The sequence below is a fragment of the Daphnia pulicaria genome, chromosome 8 (genome assembly GCF_021234035.1).
Source record: "Daphnia pulicaria isolate SC F1-1A chromosome 8, SC_F0-13Bv2, whole genome shotgun sequence".
Taxonomy (NCBI): domain Eukaryota; kingdom Metazoa; phylum Arthropoda; class Branchiopoda; order Diplostraca; family Daphniidae; genus Daphnia; species Daphnia pulicaria.
In genome coordinates, this window is record NC_060920.1 from 9618740 (window position 1) to 9640771 (window position 22032).

Genomic DNA, 22032 nt, shown 5'->3' on the forward strand with positions numbered 1-22032 from the left:
TAAAGTGCGTCGGTTTCCTAGGAAATTCGTCTTTCTGTCCAGTATATACAACACGAAAAATGGCAACCGGCAATCACTTTCAGTTTTTGTTCACGAATGATTTATATGACAGCCGTTAAAATACGTTTTGCGATATATTTGCAAGTATAGATTCCTCCTCCAGACGTCGTTTGAACGTGAAAAAAGAATATTTGCGATTGCTTTCGCATCGACTCAAGCAGACAACGGCAGATAGCTTATTTGCAGTTGTTCTCTCTTGGCTTCCAAGAGAATCCTGGACTAGATCTAAAAGTAATTATCTGCGGATTTCGTGCAAATTTTTACTTTATCTTGTCTCTGTGGTAGGGGGGCTCAGTCGTAACTTGAAGAAATAAACTATTTGATCCTAAAATAATTCCGATCCGTTCAGCGGATGTCGAGCGCGGGTGAGAAAACCGCTTTGATAGTTTTTGATCGGTTTGGATTTAGAGGGAGGTCGATTTTTAATTCTATCGATATCTTAATCATCATCATGGTCAATTAGAAGATTAGTGTCGTCTGCTTTATTAGTTTTGTTTACAAGTTTCGAAAAAGAGAGCGAAGTTTGATACTACAAAGAAACATATTTTTTTATTTATTTATTAGTATATGTTTTGGAAACATAATACGTGGCTGCACGAATAAACAATAATATTACAAAAACGTGATCGTCACGCTAGTGTTAACTTTGGTAACATCTCTTTAGAGAATCGTTTAATGCACACACACTGTTTGGCAGGTTATTAGAGCTTAAATAGAAGAGTTAAATCTGTTTCAAATTTGTAGATGTTAGTGCCTAATTAGCATTTATCATGTAAAGCTCCCTGTTGATGCATGGCAGTTTGTTTGTACTATGTAACTTTGTTTCTTTTTTGCACATTTTAGGTTTGAGCCAGCCATCATAACTTCAAGATATGCAAGTTTCGCTTATGCTGGACATCAGCAGCAACAATCTTAGTCTCATCATCGCTTGGGTAATGATTTTTGTTAGGCTACTTTTATTTCTGCAACCTGCTATAGATATTTGAATGATGCATAACTTGCATTGCATGCAGTGTTTTTCATTAAAACCTTAAATTCTCCTGTTTATTAACAATTAGGCTGTTATGCTATGTCTCAATTTAAATTATTCCTTACTTGGTGTTTCTGTCAATGTTTTCTGTAACTTTTTTTTGATTTTTGATTTAGATATGCAGCATCCAGTTTTATTGGAAAACTACCGATGTCTGTCGAGTTACGGATCTCTTCTTCCCCTTGTCCTTGTGTACACCCATGTGTGTGTGGGCGTATTCACGAGGACCCCCTTTTTCCGATCCTGCCTGGTGGATTCAACTCTGCAGCAGAAGGAGCACTTGTGGGATGCCTGGCTGTATTTCCCAGGCACAAAGGTAGGACCAAATCGATCTCTACTCTTTTCTTTTTGACTATTTGGTGGCTTTGATTATGAATCGTTACTGAGTACGATTATTCCAGGCGGTTGATTGGGATTGTTTTCTCTTGTGGTTTTTTGTTTACTCGGAAAGGGTTCATTGCATATCTCATTTGTATAACGACTGTAGATTAGGCCTGTTTTTGTACCTCACAACTTTGTCTGTGAACTTGTGAAAAATGCCGAGTCGCTCTAACTTTTGTAGACGATTTCCCGCTGTATAGCACTTTTGGGGGGAAACGAATCGAAAAACAAGTTTTTAAAGTGCGTTGGTCCCTAGGATATCCGCCATTCCGTCCACTATACAATTCAAAAAACGGCAACCGGCAATCACTTTTGGTTCACGAATGATTTATACGACAGCCGTGAAAAGACGTTTTGTCGATATTTGCCAGCCACCACAAAATTCTCTTGCAAACGCCGTTTGAACGGGGGGAAAAAAAAAGAATATTTGCCGATTAGTTTCGTTTCGACACCAAACAACGGCAGATAGCTTTGTACTTGTTATTGTATGCTGGTGGTGGTTAGCTCTCACTTTGTGGCAGCGCACTCTTTTTCTTTTTTTGTTCGAGTTGTTGTTGGCTTTTTTTTTCTATCGCCCAGCCAGAGAAGCACTTTGTCTCTGTCAACGCGAACTGTTATAGGATATCCATTTCCGTTGCGTGATGCGGGCCCTATAGAATCACGCATCGGCAAACTTTTGTTTCTCTTGTTTGTTTGTGCTGGAGGGGGGGAACCGCGGGTCGTCTGAGAACTGTTGCAAGGATTACTTGATTGAATGTCGTGCTCCGTTCACACTCTATCGCCGGGGCTTTTCTATGCAGTTCACATCTAATCCGACTTTGCTCTTCATATATCCCCTTTGTATGTGTGTGTAGTACATGCATGTGATTTTTCACGATTTCTTAAACAGTCTGTTCTCCGTGAAATGTTGTAATAGCCGGATGACTATTTGGCCATTTCAACTTTGCTGTTAGAAAGATTGCCCTTTTGATATGATGGTAGAGCCCCAGCCAGTATTATATATTCTCCGCTTGCCAAAATAACCGAATCATTTTCCAGCCGTTGATCCGCACGGAAGCCGATCACGCCGAGGCTACTGACGCCAGTCGTCTGTGGCCTTATTTCTCTGCTGCCTCTTTTTTTTCTTTATGGATCGCATCTCATTCGATGTGGAGAGAGAACCATCGAAATTCATTCAGCTTCTCTCCCCCAATAATTGACGAGTGCAGTAGTATTATTACTGCGACTGTGGGCGCAGCAACGCACAAAGTGAATTCCCAGCTTCTCTTTATATTCTCATCCAGCAACAGCAGTTATTCAGTCTGGATCGAGTTTCAATTATTCATCGTTCTCTTCCAGTCTGTCGGTCTGGTTCCATGTTTCTTCTTTTTCCTCTCTCTCCGTGCACATGCAACTTTCGATCTCGTATGTGTGTCGTCGTCAGACTGGCTGGATGGTTGGAATCCCTTTCGATATTATATTGAGCCTTTTGTGAAGAAGCAGCTCCTAGCCCATTCCACCGTGATGATTTCAGATGACATTATACAGTTGCTACAAAACATTTTGGCTCGAGTTCAGGCCCCTTTCAAAAAGTCGCGTGGGTGGCGTCATGGGCTGCCTCCATAGAGTCTCTCTCGTTCGGCTTTTTATTTCCATCCCCCACTCTCGTATCATTTCCAATATCGTGATGAGGAAGTTTGCCGAAATGCCAACCATTTCAGCTCTCATGCCAGTTGTGCTGTATACAAACACAGCCCACAGACAGACAGAGTCTACTATATGCCCGTTTAAGATGGAGAGAGCGACTGACTGAAAACGACCACCACTTTCCGGGAGCTTTACACTTTCCCGTTCAACTCCTCGCGCGCAACTTTTGCAAGAAGAAGAAGAAGAAGAAGAAGAGTTCCCGGGCACTCAACAAGTCGTGTAAATGAAGACAAAGTGCTCCTCCTTTAGTGTTAAAGTGTGTGTAGGGGAAAGAAAAAACGGGGCGCAGGCAAATGGACTCTGCTCTTTTGTGTTCCTCACGATGAAAACCCGTTAGGATTTTGGCTGGCCGACTGCCAGCAGCTGTCAAATCTTACAATGTGCAAAAGCGCCATCAACCTTTTTGTTTTGTTTTTCGTTTTTGGGGCTGGGCGGCGAATTCTCACGTTCGGTCTGTCGTTGAGAATCTGCAAATGTGCATCAGCTTTGATCGCATCTCGGATCGTATTTTTGCCCCGTGGCGGATGATGAAACGGCCGTCCGTTCAATCTTCCATACTGTTTGCTGCCGTCCATACGTTGGCGGAATCTAATGGATTCATTAGAGCTAATTGATGGGCTGGCTGTCGTCGACATCCTCGAATTTCGCCATTTCTTCCCTTGTGCTCGTGATGATGGTATCAAACGTAATTGCTCCCAGGCGCGATGATTATTACGCAAGAGAAGTGACCCAACGCAAAGCACCACCAATTATAACCGTTAAACAGAGACAACAGTATATTTTTTCCACAACCTCATTGAATGGTTTTAATAGTATATATATATATTTATATATTATATAGATTTAGAAACATTTTTTAAAAATTTTTCATTGATTTTTTTTTATTCATTCATCTTTAAATAAAATTTGTTGTATTTATTATTTTTTTGGGGGGGAGGGAGGGGGGTTGACGGGAGTAGGATTGTGTTGTCGACATACGTCCATACAATATAAATATATTGATCGTGCTGGGTGTGTGTGTGTGTCAAGTTTTGTGCGCGCACGCCGTGAATAGAATAGAATATAGTATATAGATATTACGTTATTTAGGATAATAATGCCTCTGGGTGTGTTGTGTGTGTGCCAACGATTTTTTTTCCTTCTTCTTCTTCTGCGAAACGACAGTAAAAGATCATATGGCAGATATTTTGTGTGTGTGTGTAGAACTGCCACAGAGAGAAAAAGAAAAAGAACAAAAGAGAAAATGGACCGTGTCGTTTTGGGGGGTCTTTTGTCGCTTTTTATTTTGGGTGGGGTGGTGGTGGTCAGCGGCAACGACTAGTCACGTGAAATGATGCGGAGTAAAAAGAAAAAGAAAAGAAAAGGAACTTGGCGGATGTGTCATTACATGTCAACCAACCAACCAACCAGCAAAGGGATTGGATATTTTTCATGGTCCTGGCGGCTGACGTTCATTAAACATAAGAGGCATATAATAATTTATACATGTCGTTATTACAATCATTGGGCAGTAGAATAGGAGTATAGTTTAGGGGTGAACAAACATTGACAATTTATAACTGCGAAATATTTTTTCTTCTGTGGGGGAGTTGAGACAATTTGGGTTAATGGCCCCGCCCCTCCACTAAACCGGTTGCCATCATAGACGTACGTATCCAGAATATATGTAATGATGTACATATTATTATTAGATAATATATTGTGCGCGGTCGGTTGGTTGGTTGGAAGAGAGAGCAGGGGGGTAATTTCAGTTTGAATCGTGACTTGGTTGTCAACGGCCGCATTCGTTCACGGGGATCGGGAGCGGGCGGAATCGGATCAACTTTGTTCGCTCCATTTCATATATAGAACTGAAAAAAAAGTCGCATCAGAACGTGAGTCCCGCGGTCGAATAATGAGATGAAATGATCAAAAAGGATGACAGAGAACCCTGTAAGGAGAAATGGCGCACTATATTTCCTTATTTTCAGCCAGCGGGAGAGGGAGGTGGTGGGGGGTGGTGGGTGGGCGGATGTTTTGATTAAACCCACTGACTGTTGCGACTGCTAGGGGCGGCCGGAATCGGCTCGTTGACGACCGGCCGAGGGACGACGGCCACGACTTCCGTGTTGGATGACGACGACAGTCGCCTGGTGGTGGTCGGGTTGCGCTTTTTACTTGCCGCCGCTGCCGCCGAGTCTTTGACGACGTGCGATCCACTTCCGCCGACGACTTGTGACGCGTTTGACGTGGTCGTCGTTAGCGTGTTGCTGCTGGTGGTGGCCGTTGAGCTGCTGTTGTTGGCCAGCCGGTGGAAATTGCCGCCCCCGCCGCCGTTACGGAACTGGTTCTGCGTCGTGTGGCGGCTGTGATTGCTGCGATGGTTGGGCCGGCCGGCGCCGGCCGTCGTGCCACCTCGAGATGTCGTCCGGTTCTGCAGCGACGGATGGTCCACCGAGTTGGAGCCGTCCGGAGCGCAGCAATTCCATTCGGGGCACAGTCCGATTGAATGGACAGCCAACTCGAGTTTGACGGCCAGCCACTCTAGTGCCGGGATCTTTCTAGGATCAACAACAGGGCGAGGCGGGAGTGAAAAAGAAAAAAGAAAAAAGAAAAAATCCGGAAGAGAGAGAGAGGAGAGAGAAAGACAGAGAGAAAGAAAAATGGAGACAGAAAAAACGAAATGAAGTTGCGCAATATTTTGTAGACGGCCGGCAGTTGCACAACACTGTTTTTTTTTTTTTATAAACTTTGTGCCAGTTTTGAAATCAATTAAATCAGGGAAATATTTACTGCCACTAGCGTCTTATTCTAAATTCCATTATGCGGATGGAGGGCGTTTGGCTATACTCTTCTAGATCTCGTTTTAAAAATGGGAGATTCGTCGAAATCGACAATCAATATTCAAGACTTTTGAACCGTTGGAATAAAACATTTTTGTCCTCTAGACCAAATATCGATGCCCGGCAGCATCACCCTCGGCCGCCGCCGCCGCCGCTTTAGTCTCGTTCTATCGATTCGTCCGGCAGTTGGCAGAGCGGGAACGATTTGTATAATTTATGCGCCGATTTAGTACATCGTCATCACAACGCTTGTCACGAGCCAAGATCAAAGGCCATTTATTCATCCCCTACATCATCCCCTGGGTGCCAACATTTCCCTACCCAACTTTTATTTGAATTTTCTTTTTTCTTACCGGTGGTGGGAGAATACCATAAGATTTTAAACGGTTTGAAGAGCGGAAAAGTGCGCAAGTGTTTTACCTGAGATTGCGGCAGAGGTGCGTGGAGAATAGGCAGTAGATGAGCGGATTGGCGGCCGAATTGAGTGGTGCCAAACTTTGAATGAAAGTCGCCACGGCGATCATCGTCTTGGATTTGGGGATGTGCCCGTAGACTTGAAGCAGGTCGAAGACGATGTACGGAGCCCAGCACAAGATAAACACTATAAAAGAACAAGGCAACAAATTTCGCGTGAGATGATGTGCCGGAGCGGAAGCGGAAGAAAAAAAAGGATTTGAACAAATCATAACATTGATGAAATCCTGTTTGTTTGTTTTTTTTTTTCTCTCGCCGAGGGGGGAAATGATGTGAATTTCTCTGTTTTCTTTTTTTTTTCTGGTTGTTGTCCTAGTCGTTTCCCTTAGGCCCTCGTAAACAAACAAACGAGCAGATGTTGGCATTTTTATGGATCCTGACAGCTGAAATAGCTCCCGAAAGACGACGACGAAGAAGAAGAGCTTGCTGTATCTATCGTCTATACTTTGCGATTGCTGAAATGGCCCATATCTTGACAATCTTCTATGTGTATCGTAACAATTTTGACGGAGGACAAAAAAAAACAACATTCGTTCACCATACAACAACCCAGAGAGAAGACGGGCGGGAGCATCTTATATGTGACATAAACTTTTCCGCCGCTTTGCTCCAGCACAGCAACAATCCCCGATGGTTGGTTATACATACAGCAATCCTATTTTCCCCTCTTTTTCTCTATTTCTTTTTCTAGACTTTGTGTTTTATTTCTATTTTTTATTTTTTTGCGTTATGATTAAAGCCAAAAGATGGTTTCCATCATCCCAATTGTTTTCTTACGATTTGAGCCCTTTTGTCATATTTTATTTTGCCAAGTTATTAGTTTTAGTTTTATTTTTCGGGAGCAATAATAACAGTTTGATAGTCGTGCGTCTATCTTTTGAGAGGAGAACAACTGGTTTGGAAATGAAATTCTGCATATGAAATGAAAGAGAGCCGAAAATAATGCGGAGCGCTCATCCGCATTGTTGAAATTGTCGGGAATTAATGAGGACAAAAAATAACTGGATTGAAATGTCACGAACGCTAGACAATTATTATTGTTTTGTACTTTTTTCATAGTAACAAAACGCTGAAACTAGTTTTGTGTTCATTTGTTTTCCGACTTTAAATAATTTTCAAACGAGGAATGGCGGCAGATAAAAGTTGTTTTCGAGAACTTACCAAAGACGATGACAAATGTCATTTTAACCGTTTTGATTTTGGCGCGTGGGATGATGCCGCGGGAACTTGCCCTCCGGCTCTCCTGATCCTCATCCAGCATGGCTGTCCCGGCGCTTCCGCCCGCTCGATTAATACCTAGAAAAGTCAAAAGAAAAAAAAAAAACAATTGATTGTGGGTTCAAATGATGACGTCATGATAGACGAAATGGGACAAAAATGAGACCAAAGATCATCACATCGTCTCGGATGGAAAAAGGAGATTCTAAAAAAATGCCCATTTCATATTAGAGCCGCTTGTTATAAGTGCAGTTGGCATTATTATAGGGTCCTCCATTATTTAAGGCCGTGAGGATCTCTTATGATGGGACGGCGGGTCGACCCCACTCTAGTGTCACTTTTCCAGTCATCTTCTCCTTTCTTCTTCTTCTTCTGAGACTATTACTATCAAGTATCCAACTACTATATACATGTCAAGTATAAATAGAGACGCTGGCTGGTGGGAGACGAATTAGAATGGGCCACTAAGACGACCGGTTGATGGGCACTTTGACGGTTCACAGCCAACAGAAAGTGAGAGAGAAGCTGGGCCCCGAGATTTTTCTCCGCAAAACAAACACATCTCTCCGCAAAAAGGGGTTTTAATAGCATCAACAGAGACGGACCTAGACAATAGAGGAGCTCTTCTTCCCCCCTTTTTCTCTTCACGTCTTTTTATCCACTTATGGCCGGGGAAATGTCTAAACCCAGTATACACTGGGAGAAAAGCGCTGGGCAACTCAAAAACAAAAACCAACATTGGCTGGGCTCTTCTTTTCGCCGAGTATTTGTGAGTTTGTGACTCTCGACAACTTTATATATATACCACAGCAACCACATCGAGACGGACTTTTATGGCAGGGCCATTTTAATTGTCCAGTTAATTGCCGGTCGACAGCTCAAACAGTTTTGGTGGTTTTTTTTAGTAAATCGATCGATATTCTTTTATAAAATATTACCGGCCGTGTTGTTGTTGTTTCGATTGGCCGACGGCATGGATGACGTCAGGGCTGCCGACTGGACCCAGATGGTTCTGACGATGACAATGTAACAGGCGAAGATGAGTAGGGCGGGCAAGACGAGCAAGGAGACGGCCACCAGCGTCAGGTAGAGCTGCCACTGCCAGGGAGCTGTGAAGTCGATCCAGCACTGGACCTGGCCCTGGACCAGACCTTGCTCGTATAGGACCAGCATGGGCGACGAGAAGATGGCGCTCAGGATCCAAGCGACCGACACCAAAATCCTGGCTCTCCTCCCTTTTTGATTTTCATTTCAAATTCTCTTCAAATTCCATAAACAACAAGAGTTAATTAATTTATTCCAAACTTACATCCTCTGCTGAAATTCATGGGGTGGCAGATGGCGTCGTAGCGGTCGATGCTGAGCGCCACCAGGACGTACGTCGACGAATACGTGACGAGAACCTTTTGATTTTGATTTTCTCCGCCGAATGAAAACAAAAACATGAAGAGAAAACAGACAAGACAAATAAGAATGGACGCATTTCCAAATTAACATCGTCTTTTCTTTTCATTTCTTCTTGGTCATGACGACAAAAGTTGGACTCGGACACGTTCCTCTACTTCAATTTTGTTCGTCTGAGGTACACAACGAGCAGAACAAATGGCCCAGCCAAAAAGATAAAAAGTCTACTTTTCGGTCTACTTCTCGTTTCGGCGCAACTTTTCGGTCTTATAGAAACTCTGAGCCTCACCTGCGAGAAGCGGATGACTTTGCAGGCGATGTTTCCCGCGTGCCAGGCGACGGTGATCTTCCACACGATGTCCGTCAGGACGCTGATGACGCCGACGCTTAAATCTGTTTATATTAGATGGGGATCGGAATTGTAACAAATCTGCACAGCTGGATGAGATTTAAATTTTTTGTTGAAATTGATTTTTTTACCGGCGATGGCGAGGTGTTTGATGAAGTAATTCATGCGTGACTTGCGCGCGCTGGACATACTCAAGGCCACCAGAACGGCCATGTTGCCGACCACGATGAGGATCAGGAGAATCCACAGGAAGGCCAACTGCTCCGTCTAAATAATTGGCCGGCCCAAAATAAAAATAGAAAAGTTAACATAACATTTTGTTGCTGGTGCTGCTGCCATGTCCGATATCATCTCGATTGCTCTGTGTCCGGCTGCCGGACTATACCCAAACTTTCTCTTTATATTTTTTCGTTTTCCATTCTCTCGTCCAGTCTATAATCTCCGATCCTCAAGTCCGTCGAGCAAAACCCAAAACTTTGGTTGGGACTGACAAGAGTCGTCCATTTCTTTCCCCCAGTCAAGGACTCAAGTGGTGGTGGTCCCACGACCTTGTCGGATTGAACGAATGTCGCGAGTGCTGGCCAGCAAGTCACAATCGAAGCTGGGCAAGGATCGAATGTGGTTAGAGGCAAACTATGGCAGAGAAGAGAGAGAGAGAGTGGGAGCAGCAGCAAATGTCGACAGCATTGCTGGGTGAGACTATCGATCCGAAATCGATCCAGCAGCAGCACAAGTACACAACACAAACAAAAAAATTCCCTCCCACTCCGGCGCTCCGCCATTGGAATTCATCCGCACGAGCTCTCGAATTTTTACCGGGAATAATAAAAGAGCCGGAGGCAATATACTCATTCCTGATTTATCTCTCGAGTGTGGCTGTATTATTATATCCGACAATTGATTAAATCCATCCGTCCGTTTCCCTCGTCAATATGATCCAGCGCGGAATTTTCCTGTTTTTATTATGAAAAAGGGAGGGAATAAATAACATGTGCTGGATCGAATCTCCGGCTCCCGACTTGAGTAAATGAGTACATTCCAGATGATGACACGAGTCCGTTTAGAAAGACAAACAAGTCGCGGGACTCTGTTGTAAACTGTCAACAAGTTTGTTGTCGGTGAACGTAGGACGGGCGCGTAGGAGTTTGTAGGAGGATAAGATGAACTCATCAGTGCTGGCTGGCTGCTGCTGCTTGACAGTTGTGCCGCTCTTCCGCCTCATTTCCGACCGTGATTTGACGCCCGCCAATCTCTCCCGTTATCGTTTGTCCGCTTGTTGACGTTGTTCTACCTCCCGGGGCCATAAGAATAACAACAACAAACAACCTCCTTTTTTCTCTCATTCTTTCTCTACAGCTATAGAAAAGCAACAAGGTAAATAACAAAGGGTAGAAAAACAAAAGGTGATGCTGTTGTGTTACACAACAGCCGGGTCCTCCTCTGCTGCTGCCGGAGGGGGGAGGGGGGGATTTATTCGATTGAGACGGATGGGCAGATATCCAAGACCGGATACGTATACATCTCCTACCGCATTGGTCGTACACTTTCATCGGGTGGGGGGGGGGGGGGGGGGCATCAGACGGTTAGTTGGATCGAACCGGAGCTGAATTGATGCCCAGTCTCACCGCGTCTCCTATACAGGAGGAGGAGGTGATGTTTTCCCCTCCTCTAATCCGTCGGATCTCTTAAGTAGCGCCGGAAAAATAGAGAGGGCCCCGGCAATAACACCCGAAAAACCCTTTAGATTATCCAATCATTTCTGATTTGCTATCGGAGGTTTCCTAGCCGCTTTTTCGCCCAACAAGTTTATAGTGTGCACAGTATAACACACAAAAGGAGCTGCTGCTGGCTCCTAGCCCAATCAAGTGCGGTCCTCGGCAATGGGCCCTTGAGGATCAAACCCTTGAGGATCAAGGATATGAGTGAAGCTCTCCCCCACACACAACCACCAGCAGTAGCCGCTCTGCGGTTTTTCGGCCTGGATTGTGTGGCCGTTTGAGATGTTCCTTCAGAAAGGTTTTCCTGTTAAGCTTGTTATTATTACGTAAGCCTCAATCAGCCGTCGGCGCCAATCAACAAGAGTTGAGATGATGAGAGTCTGCGCTTTATACTGTGAATCAAAAGTTGTTGCGTGATCTTACCTGATAGAAATAAAACGTGTTGAAATCATCTTCGGTGGAATTGCTGGGGCTGGGACACAAGTTGAGTTCGCCGGCCAACTGGTCGCTGTTGAACCAAGTCCGTTCCAGGCAACTGTCGTCGTCGCCCATCTCGGACGTGACGTTTCCATCGCCGTTTTCCGTCACGTTCGCCCATGACGTCAGTGGCGGCGCACTGCCCATTTCTTTCTTTTCGTCCCCCGATCAACAGCGTTTAGAATAGATGGAAAATGATTTTGTGTCGGGCCAGCAGCAGCTAGGAGATATGGGAGGGATGTCCTCCTCCGACTGGCCGAGATCCTCGTGTATATGGATTGCAGGGAGCGTGAAAGAGATTGATGACGGCCGAGAGAGACTGGAGTGGTCCCACTTAGTGTATCATCTTCTCAGCATCTAAAAGGATCAAAAATACCGTCAGAAAATGATGTGCAAGTATACAATAGAGAGAGAAACTCTAGAAAGGCTGGCCAATATTTGATCGCGGCTCATAGTAAAAGATCTATAGAATGCGGAGTGCCCTTTCCCAGAGGTTTTGCTTAAATATCGATAGACGGAAAAAAGCACAAGAGTAAAAAAGAGAGAGAGAAAACCTTTTTGGCGTGTTATACTTTCGGCCAAGTCCATTCGGGGGTCTTGTAGTAAAGAAAGTAAAGAAAGTGAGAAAAAAGGGTCCGTGTTTGATTGTTGGCCGCTGCTGTCGTATTGTTAGCGCAGATGTTACGTGGTGGTGGGGGTTGCAGCAGTCGACGGACATTTGATATAGTGATTGCATTATGTTCTATCGTGAGTAGGAAGTCAATCAGACGGGCGTATATAACAATGAAGGAAGTGACCGAAACGAAACAGCTGCAGTCCACTGTGCTCCGCATCCGATGGAGCACAGCACCAAAACAATAAAAAGACTCTCGAAAACTTGGATGAGGATATAGCTGGTCTTTGATTAGCCTCAAAAGTTTCTTGGGCTTGTGTTTGTTTTTCTATGAGTCTAGGCGATGGAGAAATATAATATCGATTCATTTGGGGGGGTGTCTCTCAACTTTTGACGGATAAAATAATCAGGTCGGGGTGCTGATTGGTCGATCGATGTGCCGAAAGGCTCATCTTATTTCCCCCTCAAGGCTGCAGACCATTAGGAGAGAGTTGAAGCAGCTCGCGTCATTACATCTATCACTGGATTTGGGGTCTATATCAGTCGGAGTTATTTTTAGCCACCCCCCACACGCCACACGAAAATGATTGATCCGCATTTGTATCGATGAACGTAATCTCAACTATTACACTTGTACGGATGACGTCAATAACTGAGCGCAACTCTAGGGCTGACCTAATTGGGAACTGGTGGTGGTGGTGGTCATTTCATTAGCCTTTCTCTCCTCGTCTTGGCCGCATAGTCCGTTTCGGTCCCGCACGATTGCTTTTCATTCTATTACGTCTTACACACACATATCTATCCTATACAGCCCACACACTAGTGCAGATATAGTCTAGAGTCAGCTCAATTCTTTTGTTCTCTCCCTTTTTTTAATATTCTACCCCTCGTTTTATTTTTTCATCATCAAGGAGTTGGACTGGTGGTGGTGGTGGTGGTGGATTTCGTTCATTCCGGGCACGTCGTCGCTCCCGCTCCCGTGAAGAAGGCCATCGGCTTGCACGCGTGCAGCGGCCGCCCGACCACATTTCTCGCGTGTTTCCACAACGGCCCTTTTTTCTTTTTCTATTTCTTTTTCTGCTATAGCCAAAAAATTATTATTCCTCTGCCGAAAAATATTGAAATCAAAATAAATAAATAAATAAGGCGGGGCGGCGAGCGCGCGCGCGTGATATTCCCTCGAGTGCAACTTGCTCCCGCTTTTTCCCGCTCTCGGTAATCAAACACTTGCGGTGGTTTACCGGCCTGCGGACTATATTTATACGACCTTCTATAGTGTTAATAATATAAAAGAGAAGGGGAAGGGGGTTATGATGTTGACAATCAAAATCAATTGGCCGTAGTTAATAACTCGGATCCAATCAAATCATCGTGATTGAGTCAGTCGAAAACTAATCTTGGGGGGACGAGAGTGTGTTTTTATGTGTTTATGCCGTTACGTGCATTACGTAACCAAGGAAGGCGAGTTCTTTTGTTGACTTTGGCAACTCGACGAAGGAAAAAATGTAACAAACAAAACCCCCCAAACAAAACAATAAGATGTGAAGAAGGAAAAGCTAAAAGGGCTTTTTGGGGGCAGCATCATTAGCCTAATGATGGAAATAGCCCTACAACATAAGGGACACAATGTCCTTTGTCGAGTTTGGATTATTTTGTTTGTTAGGTTATTAGTCTAATAGACTAGACGGCAGACCAGACTACCGACTCATCTCTACTTTTATCTTCTTGTGCTGTTGAGACTGAAGCTAAAAGAAGTTGACGGATGGATCTGCTGGAAATATCGCCGTTCCAGACTGGGCAGGGACGGCTATTATATTCCGACCGAGAGTAGGGAATATAGTAGTAAGTGTTATCTTTGGCACCTGGTCGTCTGTTGACCCTACGGTCCAAGGCGGAGCGAGAAGAAAATTTCAGGAACACGAACGGAAGGAAAATAAACTTGTTTGTGTGTGTGTGCCGATTTGGTTGACTGTGCTGGCGAAAAAAGCAAAACGAAAAATGACGAGGAGCTCCGCTCTTGTACATGTTGTATGTCGGCCGGCCCGGAATATAAGCCGATAGGCCACATGTCCATCCCGTTCAAATGGCGCGGTGTATTATAAATATTACACCCAAAGGGACTCCTCTAGTCCAGACTCTTATACGCAAAATGTAGGGCAACAGACAACCAGCTCTCTCGGCTGCTGCTGCTGGCGGGAGAGAGATGAATCCCGCGGGATTCGACACACAAAAGCCCATCATCAACAGCGACGGAGCGGAATATTACGGAAGCGACTGGTCAAAAAATGAAATAAAATAAAAGACGCGCAAGGATTTTCGAGCGTCGCCGTCCTCCACTTTGATCTAATATGTCTCGTTCTCCATCCATTTATGAATCCATCCATCTCTTCTCCCAACTGTTTCTCACTCACGCTCACCATCTCACCGGCGTCTATAATCTATGTATAGATATTCCTCCAGCCATCTCTCCGGCAGTAGCAGCACCTCTCTGTCGGCTTGAACTGTGTTGACGTGGAAACAGATGTTTGCCGACTTGAGCTTCTTAAATCAACTCCTCCCGCTGAACTCTTAACCGTCGGAGCAGAAATCCCGCTGGGAGTTAGTATAGTATAGAGGTGTGAAGGGTGGTGGTGGGGGGTGAGTCCGGCAGCAACACACACACAGAGTTTCAAAAATGTTGCTGGACTTGGGATGGGACCTGTCATGTCAGTTTGCGCAGCTGTCCCGTCGTTTTGTTTTTCGTTTTTTCCCATTTTTCTGATTTCCAGTGAGGAACGAGATTCGCCGTGTCCTGTCGGTCGTGAAACGAACGGCCATTTCTTAAATTCTTGGACTGGATAACCTTGTTTTTCTTTCCCCCCCTTTTTCGATTGAGTCGACTGAATTTTTCTATCGGTAGTCAATGACGTTGAACATGACCGCACAGAATGTTGTCGGTCCTCCTCCCGCACGCACATTGAAACCGCCCACATTGTTTGGGCTGAGGAAAAATGGCGAGCATTCCGAATTTGTTTGAGATAATCAGAGACTGTTGTCTACTTTAGTTAATTCTTCTCTATTATATTATATTAGATGGAATGACGTCTGCAGTCCGGATGCTTTCATCATCGCATCTCTTAGTCCGTCCGGCCGCGGCCGTTGCTGGAAAACCGGGGGACGGGGGACGGGCATGTTGAGTTTTGATAATAATAATTCTTGTCTCTTTCCTAATGTTGTCCGGCAGCTGAAGATACGAAAACAAAACAGAACGACTGTATACACACATATCGTCCGGTTTTTCATCAGCTCGTAGTGTATGTGTGCTGGACAAGGCCAGCCAACGGCTGCACACAATATTTCCAAATTCCCGTTTGGGGAATTCCGCATCCTCCCGCGTCCGGGCGGTTGCGGCCCCATCCGTGCAAGACTTTGGGGCAATATAGTACAGACGCCAACAGCAGCACAAGAGAGACTTGGGTTATTGGATATCCTATATAGAGAACATTATTCCACAGGCCTGATAAGATTAAAGACACTGGCGGGTGGGGGGCTGTGCCAATGGCCAACAAAAACGAAACGCGCAATTTTTCTTCATTTCAGTGGATGGGGCGATGGAATTTTTTCGAAATTAAAAACAAACAACTGCGCGGGCGACTCTTCTATATCCAGCCATATAGTCTACTACCCAATTTCTCAATGGCAAAACTTGATGGGCCCCACAAAGAAAAACAACCTTCACACTTGACTCTTGTCAATTGTGAACTTCCTGATTAACTTGGAACTAGGCGGGGACAGAGAGAAGAAACGATTTAAAAAATAAAAGATAAATTTAAACTGTACGATAGATCGAATCAGATCCAGTGACTGTGACGTGTCAGACATGTACAAGACACGACAATGTTTGGACAACAGGTTGAGACGAGCGCTGGCGGCGTGAGCGCTTGAATTTCTTTTCCTTTGACGAACGTTATAAAATTGCCAGCGACTTTTGATGGGAGATTGAATTGATAGACGTCAAAGATGAGGGGCCAGAGACTTTCAATCGGATTGGACCGTCAATTCCCAAAAGTGAAAAACTCTTGTAGTATAGGAGCGGCGGATCTTCTTCTTCTTTTTGTTACTTTTAGGGGGAGGGTTTTTATGACACGGCCGAGGCACAATGGAATCGGACAAAAGTTTTTCTTTCTCTCCCCTCTCGGTTATTTTATACTATCTCTTGTGTCGGGCTCTTGTTAATGGCGTGTTTTACGCTCTGAAAACAAGTTGGGAAAAAGGAGCGGGAAATTTGAACTCTTTTACGATTTTCGCCATCAAAAAAGAGGGAGAAGCTGACACTATTAGTCGTCAGAGAAAGTGAATAACATGTTCAGACAAACATCGCAAATCATTTTCATTCCAGTCCGACAGATAAGTCAACATAGTAGTAGTTGAATTTGAATAGGAACAGCTAACCGCAGCCTTGACACCTGGCGTAATAATACCCCACAGATTGAACCACGTAGGTGTTTCTACTTTTATTTGTCCGTTTTCTAGAAAATATGGGTTTTAAACAGACCTCTGGGTGGGTGGAAAAAAGCTGTGCCTTTGCCGTGAAGTCAATAAAATTTCACATGAGTCACGTTACATAAGATGCGGTTCCGACGGAGAACGACAAGTTTCAAACGGAAATAAACGCGTGACGCAAACGCATATGGTCCACATCCGCGTTCTATCCCCCACCCCCACTTTGGATTTGAGGATGGATGCCATTAAATTTCGGGACACAAATATTCACGTGGAAAGACGAAAGAGAATGAAGAACTCACCGATCGACAATTTAATTGGAGAGACGGTCCGGTAGAAAAACTCCCGCCAGCGTGAGGAGAACGGTTTGCGTCGATGGTTTCACCGCCGTGACCGGCATGATCATCCGCTTGATTGGCCTTTTTTTCCCGCTGGTGAAAAAAAAAAAAAAATCTTTTGGCCAATATTTTCAAACAACGAAGAGAAAAAGATGATCTCTCGACTCCTCCTCCTTTCTTGAAATGGATGCAAATTTGTCTCGTTCAAGAGCGACGATCAATCAGAAAACTGCTGAACGTTATATTTCCACTTTTTCTTCCTTTTCTTTTTCTAGACGACGACGATGTGAAACTCACTTGGATAAAAAATTGTATAAGATGAAGAAGAATTTGTTTTCTTCTTTACGGCGAGTGTTTGAAAGAGATAAAAGAAATGGACAGACCGGGAGCAGAAAGTTAAAGTGAGAGAGAGAGTTTTGAATCCGACCGGAGAGCTAAGGAGCTGAGGATCGACTGGAGACGGTGCCCGATTTTTGCCTCTACCAAACCCCCCACCATCCCACCTTCGGAGTAGACTCGCAGAGTACGCCACCGCTATGTTGTTACGTATATGCACTATATATATGTAGGCAAGGAAAGGGGGGGGGGTACATCGTATTTAGTTATAGACGTGTTAATAATAAATAAAAAGAAATTATGATAATCATCGTATCGATCCTCGACGAGATCTTCTATTCTTGTTTGATTATGCAACTGCGCATTTGTGGAAAAAGGAAAATGGTGGCCGACTAAATGGACAAGAAAAAGCAGCGCGGATGATTATTATATAGGACAGAGCAGAAGGAATAAATGTTATGTATGAAAAACCAAGAAAAGAGAAAGAAAAAGAAAACTGGATGAGGAGAAAAGCCAACAACACACACACAAACACAATAAGAGAGTCGAGGCTGCCGGTTGATGCTGTGCGGATGCGATGTGGAGCCGGAGGGTGGGGTGTGGTTGATGGATGATCCGACGCTTCGATGGACATTGATGAATTGGCTCGGACCGGAAGGTTTTCTACGCTCTTTTTTTGTGTGTTTGTGCTTTGCTTGTTGTATAACATGCTGGCCCTGCTTTATAGCTGTCTCAACCCATATTCTTCTTCTCTCGTGTCTTATTTTTCGTCAAACACTGATTGTCTTTTCGATATTATTTTTAGAATTGATCAATAAAATCATAAAGGCACGTTTGACACTCTTTTCCCCATGTCAAGTGTTTAAATTTAGCTGTTTTTTGTGTCTAGAGAAGCCGTTTGAAGCCGTTGCCAAATGGGTGGCAATTCTTTTTTGTTTTACGCGCGCCACGTTGAGTAATTAGATAATTAGATCTCTGGCAAGCCAGCCTATTGTTTCTCAGTCTCTGCGATGCGAGCGAAATGATGTATGAAAGACACTTGAGAATGCCAACAATGTCGTCGTCAGTGAGAGAAAAGTTGGAGAATGTTATTTTCTTTTTGGTTTTATTCTCGAACTGTGAGAAGATTACGTCAAGTGTGGAAAAATAAATGCGTGCGCTCGTGCATTATCGGTGGTGTATAGAAATATAGATTAGACATTTCTATTTTACCCTGCAGAACAATCGACCACGTTCCTGTTGGCTAATTCACCACGTGATGATGGAAGACTCCCAAAAGTGGGCGGCTCTTTTTTCTTCTTTTCTCTTCCGGGCAACGACAAGTCGACAAACAACTTTTTCTTCCTACGTACTACTACAATCAACCAGCAGTTCAGGTCAGTGGGAAATCTTTTCTTCTTTTCTTTCTCTCGTCGTCGATGTAAATATAAACCCACAACTGTTGTCGAGGCAACTGCAATCTGAACGAAGAGAGTAGAGCAGAGAGCTATATCCATCCATCGCACACACACTGGCAAAAGACAACATCTTCTTCTTCCCTATATATGCCAAGTCCTTTTGTGTGTCTGTCTGTTGTGTAGTCAACATGCAACAAATTTCGCCCTTTTGTTTCCAACTCCCGAAACTCTTGTTTGTTTTCATCTTGACGGGGTGCGAGACCGACCGAACAGTTTTGAGACAAAACGAAACTGTTTTTCTATTCCCCTAGCTGATGTGTGTGTGTTGTTGCACAGCTTCTTTTTTGGAATATTTTTAACGATTTGTGTCTCATCCTTGTGCCGGATTTTTATATATTTGTTGGTGTTGAGTCTGTCGGCGTCGTGATCAAAAACAAAACCAGAAGCGCTGCTGCTGTGATGCAATAATCCCCGAGCAACAACAACAACCCCCTTCTCTAAGCAGCCGCCATTTTGTTTGGCGTTTATATTTCAAATTTTTCTTTTTTCTGGCCGGTGATTCGCTTGTTTATTGTTTCGCTTTCATCTGAGCTAATGAGCAACAGAATCCCGTTCATTCGTCGGCCGTCATGTCGATCGGGTTGCGCAACTAAATAATCGTGAAAATTCGTGATTGGCCTCGAGGATGGCGCTGATTTGATGATGTGATTATTTGTTTTCTATGACATCGTCACGAAATTCTGAGGAGGTAGGGGGTGCAACACATTGTGGCAGCCGGGAGCCAGTCACGCATTTCATTTCCTCTTAAATTGTCTAATTTGATTTTTACCACTTTTAGCGGGATTTTTCGGGGCTTTTTTTATTGTTGGGAACGGATTTTTCGCAAGTGGAGACACTGAGAGTAGAAAAGGAAAATTGTTTTTGTTTCATTCTTTCGGGATGATGTTGTCACGCGTGTGTCACATTGTTTGGACTGCCGACGTCCTGACCCTTTTTTCGTGTTTTATTTCCCAAACGTGGCCCGTATTCATCATTTGCCGCTCACGCCGATGCGTGCTAGAGACCTTTTGGCGGGGTCCTTGTTAACCTTTGGCTCATTATTTGATTGGGTGGAATTTTGACTGGTTGGGATGGCGACGTTATTGAGTTAAACACTTGGAACCCAGAAAATGCCAATCATTGCTGCCAGCCAAGAAAATGTAATGCCCTTTTTCTTTCTCTTTCTGAAGGTGAAATTCTTGGCATTTTTATTTATTTGTTTTCGTCCTTAACTGATTTTTGTTGTCCCGAGCTTTGCTGCCTCCATAATTTGTGGGTTCCCCTCCATTTTCTATATCCTCCCCGTGGCGTCTCGGCGGTTGACAAACAACTGACGTCATGTTTTCTTCTGGCCTTTTTCTTTTTTCCATTTTCCATTTTCCCATTTTCTTTCTGCCTCGTTTTCCAACCGATTTTGAGAGATTGACGGCCTGTCACGGGACCTCGTCGCTTGGGCACAGTTGGCGATGAAACCTCGTCGCAGGCCGTTTGAAACTGCCGAGCCTTTTATTCTTCTTCTTCTCTGCGTGTACATTTCGTCCACCCCGTGCACGGGCAAACGACTTTTCGGGGGCCCTCGCTCGCTGGGGCTCCCGGCTCCGTCGCTAATGGACCTCGTCGGGACCTAGCGGAGGCAGCAGACACAACATTTGACCTACTGTGCGCGCCCGTCTTAAAAGAATCTTTTTTTTCCTTTTTAAAAAGAAAAGAATTCTTTTGATCAAATTGTACGTGCGTTAGGTGTAGCCTTTTTTACACTCTCTCCTTTGGTTTGTCGTCTGGTTTGTTGAGTTTTCGATAAATCAGAGAACAATCGCTCGAGACGAGTTTGTGAGGTCGGCGACGTCATTGATGCATGAAAATTGGCCCAGTCTGGCTACTGCCATGTAGAGTCGCCCAGCAGTCATAGGGGAGAGCGCCAGCCAGTCAACCAGCAGCCGACGAAACCATAACTAAAGCAATAGCAGCATCTATTGATAACATCTCGTCTGCCCTATACCATCAGTCTGATTAAAACCTGATTAAAGTGCTGGAGCTGTCTGTCTTGTCTGCCTCTCTGCCGTCCAATAACGGTCCATCGTTGTGTGGCAAAGCGATCCGATCTTATCGAAACTTTTCTGCAATTTTCTATCAAGTTGCAGTCGACTCGAGAGAGGGAAAGAAGAAAGAAAATTGATACAAATGTATTAGCCGGGGAAGAGAGGGTCCTTACAACCGCAGGCGAAGATATTGATATTGGCAATCTATTGAGGAGAAGAAGAAGATATCCATCTTGTTAGGCACTATACAAAACGAGTGTGTCTACTATATAGGACATGCCGAGAAAACTGTAACTTCTACAGATTTATTTCGACAAATATTTTTTCGAAACCTCCCCACGTCAGATTGTATAGGGACTCTGGGACCCGAGAAGAAGTAGTCTAAGCTATACTTACACAGGGCTGGCATTTAAGCTCGTCCTCGTTCCCCATTCGCCATTGAGAGAGAGAGAGAGACCGAGTGAGTCTACTACTATGCGGGACTGTTATAGATATTTATACGGGATAGACGCTGGGACATACTCACGGCCCGTTCACGTGCCATTCATCACCAGGCCAACTCCCGTGATGAATAATAGATTGTTACATCCTGGGAAAGAGAAGAGAGAGAAAATGATAGATAGACCCCCAGTCTATTTCGATTTTGTACGTATAGATTTTAGCGGCACACAACTGTAGACATAACAAACAATGTAATAATCTGTTATTGTGTATCACGCGGAGCGAATTCTTAAAAAGGCCCTTAAATTATTAGTACAGCTCCCATAAGCTATCATTCTTTTCATTTTCGAGTGGAAGGTTGTTGTCTGCTGGGAGAGTGACGTCAAACGAAAACGGGCAGACGACTGGTGGTTATAGAGTCCCGACAAATCAGGTGAACTGGCCTCTCTTCTTTTTCTCTTGGTGATTCATGGCGTCCCGGCAACAGCCGGAGACCCGTGCGCAACTTATTATTTTCCCGACTCCCTTTTTTTTTTTCCTGAATTTGAATTTCTCTCCATATTATCTCGAATGTTATCTTATATTAATTTTAAGTGTGCGCCTTTTTCCGTTTCTGTTTTTTCCGCCAACCGTTCATCATTCGGTCTGACTTTGGGCAGCAAAACAAAATGTCGGTGCGGGTCGGAGAGAGACTGAAATCTTCCCAGTCCGCGCCTATTATACGACGA

The 22032-nt window shown here is 44.3% G+C and overlaps 1 protein-coding gene and 1 long non-coding RNA gene across 3 annotated transcripts; one reads left to right on the forward strand and one right to left on the reverse strand.

Moving 5' to 3' along the window:
- The first annotated feature begins 752 nt into the window (after positions 1-752).
- LOC124311715 lies at positions 753-6887 on the forward strand. Of its 2 annotated transcripts, XR_006910163.1 has the most exons (4): positions 753-832; positions 904-992; positions 1207-1406; positions 6770-6887. It is a non-coding gene; the product is annotated as an uncharacterized LOC124311715 (long non-coding RNA). The 2 variants fall into 2 exon arrangements; XR_006910164.1 differs by lacking the exon at positions 753-832 and having other exon boundaries at positions 839-992.
- On the reverse strand, positions 4087-17601 carry LOC124311093 (cardioacceleratory peptide receptor-like). Its single transcript, XM_046775391.1, has 9 exons — positions 17017-17601; positions 11566-11976; positions 9556-9691; positions 9365-9468; positions 8981-9074; positions 8610-8906; positions 7615-7749; positions 6400-6580; positions 4087-5697 (listed from the first exon to the last, which is right to left on the reverse strand). Exons 2-9 carry the CDS (start codon positions 11764-11766, stop codon positions 5178-5180), a joined length of 1668 nt encoding a protein of 555 aa, XP_046631347.1. The 5' UTR covers positions 11767-11976; positions 17017-17601; the 3' UTR covers positions 4087-5177.
- Between the last annotated feature and the right edge of the window lie 4431 nt (positions 17602-22032).

Bases quoted from the DNA above. Each gene is read 5' to 3' on its own strand.
- LOC124311093 (XM_046775391.1), bottom strand. From the start codon at position 11,766: ATGGGCAGTGCGCCGCCACTGACGTCATGGGCGAACGTGACGGAAAAC. The intron at 7,750-8,609 runs GTAATATTTTAT...TGACTTTTCTAG, and splicing joins AAACAACAACAACACGGCCG to GTATTAATCGAGCGGGCGGA. The intron at 6,581-7,614 runs GTAAGTTCTCGA...GTTCTTTTATAG, and splicing joins GACATTTGTCATCGTCTTTG to TGTTTATCTTGTGCTGGGCT.